This window comes from Fulmarus glacialis, unplaced genomic scaffold (genome assembly GCF_000690835.1).
Source record: "Fulmarus glacialis isolate BGI_N327 unplaced genomic scaffold, ASM69083v1 scaffold14840, whole genome shotgun sequence".
NCBI classification, from domain to species: domain Eukaryota; kingdom Metazoa; phylum Chordata; class Aves; order Procellariiformes; family Procellariidae; genus Fulmarus; species Fulmarus glacialis.
The window spans coordinates 36,517-43,268 of record NW_009185903.1 but is presented as its reverse complement, the minus strand read 5'-3'; the positions used below and the strand labels follow the sequence as shown (position 1 = coordinate 43,268).

At 43.2% G+C, this 6,752-nt stretch overlaps 1 protein-coding gene across 1 annotated transcript in view; it reads left to right on the top strand.

Moving 5' to 3' along the window:
• Nucleotides 1–192: 192 nt before the first annotated feature.
• PAH (phenylalanine hydroxylase) overlaps nt 193–6,752 on the top strand; it is a 38,912-nt gene continuing 32,352 nt past the window's right edge. Inside the window, exons 1-2 of the mRNA XM_009583984.1 lie at nt 193–234; nt 4,451–4,558. Of these exons, the coding sequence (XP_009582279.1) occupies nt 193–234; nt 4,451–4,558 (150 nt within the window). The remainder of the gene's footprint in view (nt 235–4,450; nt 4,559–6,752) is intronic.

Below are 6,752 nucleotides of genomic sequence, written 5' to 3'. Positions count from 1 at the left end.
GTAGGGAGAACGCCCCCTTGGCATGGTGTCGGGGGGAGGGAGCTGGGGAAGGGGGGGGAAGGGGATGGCTTTGCCTCACTTGCTCCACTTTAAATACCTTTGCACAGAGCTCTAGCCACTGTAGTAAGGTCAGAAGGCTTCACCTGCAGCGGCGAAGGGGCCTCCCTGCGTGGGCATCACTGCCTCTGCAACATGGACGCACAGCACTGCAAAATGAATGGCGACCCTTTCCAGGTAAGCGATGGGGTCTGTGTTCCTGCTCTTTGCAGGGGGGACTGTGCCTGCCTCCCTCCTGCCCCCCCATGCTTGCAAATCTTGTCCCCCGCTCTCTGAGAGGCAGTGTGACCCAAGACGGGAGGAAATAACGCGCCTGTCTCGATGCTTTGCAGTGCCACCGTTCTCCCTTTTGGCAGCCGGCATACTCGTCTGTTGTTAATTGTGCTCACAAAAGCGCAGTGAGAATGAAAATGAACATTGCAACAGTATCCTTGCATATATGGCAAATAGAAGAAGAAGCAGAAAAGACCAGTAGCTAATTAGAGGTCTCAAACCTGTGTGATGAAAAGAAAGTTGTTTTGTGTTAAAGGAAAGCAGCTGAAGTTATGTGCTCTTCTGGTGGAGCTATTTGTTAAATTTTGGGACTCTGATATCCCGTTTTATTAATATTTACTCACTTACTTTGAACCCTTTGCTTTTGAAAATACAGGAAAGTCCTGAAGCCTATGCCTTTCGATTACAGGCACTATAGTTACTGCAGGGGCAAGTGGCGTAACTTGAGGCCAGCATGGTTAATTATTAGGACCAAATTCTGCATGTATGTGTCCTGTGCAATGCTGCTGAAGCCAGAGACAAGCTGTGGAAGATGTGGAGAAGAAAAGAAAGGGTTTCGGTTTCTACAAGCCGTTTTAAGAGCGGAGCAGCCAAGGAAGCCTGGTTTCCTACTGCTTTGTGCGTGAGGCTGAACTCCCACAATAATTCTCCAGGGTCTCACCTTGCTACTTTTCCAAGTTGTGTCATTGCTTGATCCCGATGAGATCTCTGGGAGCTGAGCACCTAAATGCCTTAAGAAATCTGACTTGGAAACTAGTCCATCTTCAGAAATAACGTAGGAATATTATTTACTTTGAAATATTTTTTTTTCCTGAAATTTTCCCTATTATTTTGTATATTTAGTAAGTCTGGAATTTGCGACACAGAGGTGAAATTTTTCTCTCACTGAAACTGCAAGCCAAACTTCCCCTGGCTTTAACAGTGTTGGAATTCACTCTGAAGGGCTTTATCTAACCTGCTCAGAAATGGATTAGAAGGCTGACAGGTCTGTGTTACTGATCTCCAATACGGCCAGATGTGTCAGGAAGGCAATATCAATCTCTGTGCGAAGCGGTTAACTAAAAATGCAGGTTTGCATTGCACTCAGGTAAACCTCTCCTTGCATTTACACATCACCTATCTTTGAGATTGTAGTAGGTCCAGGAATGGATGTTCATTTTGTCAACTGGTTCTTATTTCACTTCTTGAAAAAAAAAAGGAGCTGGAAGAAAACTAGACCTTAATTTATCCCACACTACATTTTTAAATCACATATACACCCCCATATAGGCAATATTTCAATGACAATGAAAAAATTTGTTCAACTTTTAATCATAATCACAGTAGTAACAGAACAGTAGAACTACCCCAAATTTGCAATTCCTCTCTATATAACATGTTGAAAAACAAGAGATTAGAATTAGAATTAAGAATGGATAAACTGTGATCAACCATTAAAACTATGGATAGGTACTACAAAAAGCTCAGCAATAAATGTGCCTGTGTGTATGTTGATGTATATTACCTCCAGTGTATATGTTGATGTACATTGTGTCCAGTGTGTATTGATGTATATTGCCTCCATATATATGGATAAGAACTGGGTACCAGGAAAACAATCATTTTACTCTTCTTTCCCCCTGCGATGAAAGCTGTCATCTCTGTGGACAGACTCAGGCATGAACTAACGTTTGTACAAAGATCTTCCAGTGAACTGAGTACATATGCAGATGTGCAAGAAGTTAAGCAAGTATCACTGTTTGCAGGATTAGTGCCTACTCCCTACTGCAATGTGTCTTTTAAGCACCAACATAAATCAATTTACAAGAGTGGGAAAATGAGTGAGGACAGACTGAAAGTGGCTGATCACAACACATCAACGCTAGGGACCAATGAGAATCTATCTGGGTTGGAAAGAAGGTTCTTAAGGCATTTTTAGGTAATCTCATGGTATAAAAAGATCAATTAACATCAGAATTACCTCGCAGGTCTTGAACCTTACATTATATCCCCTGCAGGGGTCCAAACCACAAATTCGTCCTTTGTCACACAGATTCAAGTCAACCTGCCATAGAAGTCGGTCCTCTTGGCATGCCTTGGCAGGAGTATTTTAAATACGTAACTGCACAGCTTTTAAAACAGTTCCAGTGCAGACCACAAAAAACAAATTCTCGGTCTATCTGGCAGACACTAGTATAGCACAGTTCTGTCCATAAGACCAGTTTTGGTTGTGGTGGGGGAAAACAGAAGGGCAAAGCAATGCATGGACAGTATTTCAGATGATGGTTTTGGTTACACTAACTATCATAAGCTGTCCAGACTAGTGACGTTTGGTTTGCCTTTTGACAGACTCCTGCCATTGTTTTCCCTCGTGGTTGCTTCAGGTGTAAATGGGTTTCATCAGCCAGCTGCCACATCACTCCTGACTGCTTTTCCTTTTGGTCCCCACCATGTAAGAGCTGGGCCGGCTCCCTGGCTGGGTGAGGACCCAGGAGACACAGAGATGCTGCGGGAAGTGTCACAGTTGAACAGGTGACAATCTTCCCTCTGGTGCATAAAACCAGTATTTCTACTATAGTTCCCACAAGAGGTTCCTCATAAAGGTGGAAAACATTTAGATAAACTTTGCAACCTCTGGAAATAAAACCAGATAGAAAAATCTGTTGCCAGTCTCTGGCAATGGATTACCAGGTTAGCAGCAGCCTCAGAGACAGCCTGAAGAATCAGCAATTATTTACTTTTAAAAAGAAGGCAGTTCCTTACAACACTGCCTCAGAAAATGTAGTCCCACCAAGAGCTTTATGGCTTCAGGGCAGCTGGATTTGATTATTAATTTGTCTGCTGCAAAGACTGTCTTTTCTAAGGACAATATTTGGGAACTGAGACTCTTTATACTCTGATTTATATGTTAAATTAAGCAACAGCTATAATGAGGACAGGCTCTGACTGAAAATACAGATCTTCCTAAAGAAAAAATTGAATGGATACCTTGCGTCAAGTTTTGGTCCAGGACTTGTTAAATCAGTATCCGTCTGTGTGGCAGAGCAGTGTCCGTCTGTGTGGTGTGATCTTTGAAATACCAACCGAGGGCAATTTGCCCAAGGCTAGTAGATGTTAAAAAAACCCCAACAAATAAGGCATTAATATGACTTCCAAAAGTTTGTGATGGTTGTGCATCAAATTTACTCTGACATCAGAAAAATTAAGGTATTCTGAAAATCTCAGCAGGCACTTGCCTGCCATGTCAGGTACCCAGGTAATTTTGAAAATCTGGCCCCACTCCAGGACTCAGCTTCCTCTTTCTAAAGTGGTAAAATAGCTTTTCCCTACTTAACGGGGGTTTTCTGAAAAGAAACACATGTACTGAGACATACTAAGACATTCTGGTAATGAGAACCATGAAAATAATTAAAATAAACATTCTCCTTGGTTGGGAGTACTGGAAATTGCCTTTTGGAATTTGCAGAGCAGAAAATCAGTAAGAGAAAGGGAACAAACATAAATGAAAACACATCTTGCCCTAACGGAGTCTTTACTCACTGTCGGATTTAGGGAAGATCTAAACATTTGCTCCAATGTTTTCCCCCCCTTTTTTTTGTTTGTTATTGTTGTTATTTTGTTTTTAAAACCACTTCCATATCCCTCTTGTGAATACCACTTCTCCTGGAAGGTACAAGCAGAACTGAAGGGAAACACAGATCATGGCCTGCATCTCTGCACAGAGCTCATCCACATTGCTCTGTTTAATCCTGAGTGTTGATGAAAAGAAAGCCTGAGGGAAGGTCTTTGCACTGTAGCTGAAACCAGAGTGCGGTAATGTTTCCAGTCATCCCTGAGCTTGATACACGTGAGAGGTGAGGCAAGACAGAGATGATATCAGGCTATTTTCGTGTCCTTTTTGACTACCTCACTCCCACATGGGCCCTAGTTTGAGAGAAGTGATTTGCGTCTGTACCGTCATAAATCAGAGCAGCCCCAGAGCTGCTCTACTTCTGGCAGCAACAGTGGCCTTGATTCCCACTTAAAGCAACTTTATACCCTCTTTACATTGCTGATGCCGTGCAAAAGGGAAATAGAGCAAAGCAAAACCGACTGCTAGGGTGAATGTACTTTTTTGTTTGTTTGTTTTGTTTTCTTTCAGGAATCTATGTACATTGAAGAGTCCTCAAATAAAAATGGTGTGATTTCTTTGATTTTCTCTCTGAAAGAAGAAGTTGGGGCATTGGCTAAAGTTCTGCGCACATTTGAGGTAAATATTTTCCTCCAGGAGACCTGACCAGGTCTTTACATTTTTGCATTGCAACAACATTTGCTCAGGGTGTTTGTGGTCATGTTTGCAATTCCATTTCATTGCCATAATGGGGGAAACCAGTACGCATTTCTTTTCTGGGGTTAAAATCACTTAAAGTCCTGGTGCAGAAGTGGCCTTTCTAAGTTAAAATTTGACTTCAAACTTTTAAATTAAAACCTCTACTTTTAACTGATATGAAGATGGGAAAAATGCATTTTCTCCATTTGAGAAGGAGATATTCCACTGTAACTGCTTGAGTAAGAGGTAGAAGTGAATTGGGCCATAGCCTGAAATTGATGTCTGAGTATGTATATGTATATGTATATGTATATTTGTATGTGTATGTATATATATTTATATGTATAGAAAGGCAAATAATATCTGAATGTGAGCCGTGTGACTCATTGTGCACGTGTTGCATGAAATATTTCTACTGGGGGCAGCTACCGTCCTCTTAGCCCTTGTTTACCTCAGAAAATCTGGTATAAATAAGCCCACCATCTCCCACTGTTGGTACTTCTACGGAGAGGGTAGACGGTATGTACTAAACAGCATAAAAATGGCAGCATTTTGCACTTTGTTCACTCGAAAGGAACTCGGCAGCTTGTACTGACTGGTTTGGAACGCTTTTGGGGAAACAAGCAGCCATTTACCTTTCAGGACATTTTGTGCCTATTTATTCTTCCAGAAATATTTCCCAGATGTCATGGATGCTGTTTGAAAAGCACGAAATCCTTGCAATTCAGGATGGCTGTGTTGCAACACACACAGCTGTGTACTCTGTGCTCCCAAGCAAATACACTCTGTTATATTGGTTTTGTGACCTTTTTTTTTTAAGAACATCATCATAATGTAATAGTGGTGCCTGAAAGCAGCTCTTTCTATAGAACACTGTGAAAAGTTGTGGCCTGCATACTTTCCATTCGTAAACTGAATTGACTAGGGAATGAAAGGTTTGTGTGGTATTAGTACAAATGAAAAATAATTACAAGTTATAGGACATATTTGATTCATTAAGATGAAGGGAAATTCATACCAACAACAGCAGAGCTAGTCTAAATCTGTAAACTGACCGTTGTAATACAGTCCTGCAAAATGTCTGTATGTCGGCGGCATGCATGTCTGTAGGTGAACTAAGGAGGCCTGTTGATATTCTCGTGTTAAATGCATTGCTGCCTGCTAACCAAATTGCTATCAGCCTTAAAGGAAAATCTGCAGGGGAGCTAGTATAGGAAGGAGAGAAATAGCCACTCCTTGCATATGACTCTTCTTGCCCCAAAGCAGGTACCTAAACTAGACCGGCTGAATCATGGTTTTCCCAAGTGACCCCGACAGCAACCAAGGGGATGGGGCTCAACTGAAGATGTCTGCACTGTGGTGGTTTCCCATCCCAATGAGGCCGATTCCTTCTGTGCAAACTTGCAGTCTCCCCCAGCACCAAGGTTTGACAAGAGACCGGGCATAGGAACTCTTACGCCAGTTTTGCGTGCTGTTGGCAATGTAGTAGGGCTGGAGGGAAGGGATTTAATGGTACAAGCCTGACTTGCAGCTTCAGCTCCTCAGGGCTGTCATTAATGAATTCTTGAGTGCTGGGTGTGTAAACCAGAGCAGCCCTTGGGCTGTTCTAACTCGACGCAAAGGACCTCACCCTGTGTACAGCTGCGTAAGACTCATGGACATGCACAGCTGAGACAACCCCCACCCTTTCCCACCCAGGCCATAGTCACGGTGCCTCAGAGACACAGACTTTGTGCTCAGTGACATCTGCAGCAGAGATGGGGAAGGTGGTGATACACAGGTGGGGAACAAGGATGAAGACCTCGAGAGGGGTTTTTCCTCTTGTACCCTTTCCCTGCTTGATAAAATCAACTGTGAGACGCAGGTTAGCTACAGCAGTTGATCCAGACCCTCTGCTGGTGGGCTTCACTGGGCAGGGAGACCCCTCGCCTCGTCCCCCGGGTATCTGTTGCTGGCTCGGTGCTGGCCCGGGGAAACACCACGGGTTTGTCTCAGGGGGGCGTCACAGGGTGGAGATGGGAAGACAGCTTCTCTGGCTGTTGCTGCCTCACACAACCACATGAAGTAGGAAAAAGGAAAACACAAAAGCCACAAAATATGATCAGACTGTTCCCCGGAGCAGACGTGGCGCTGC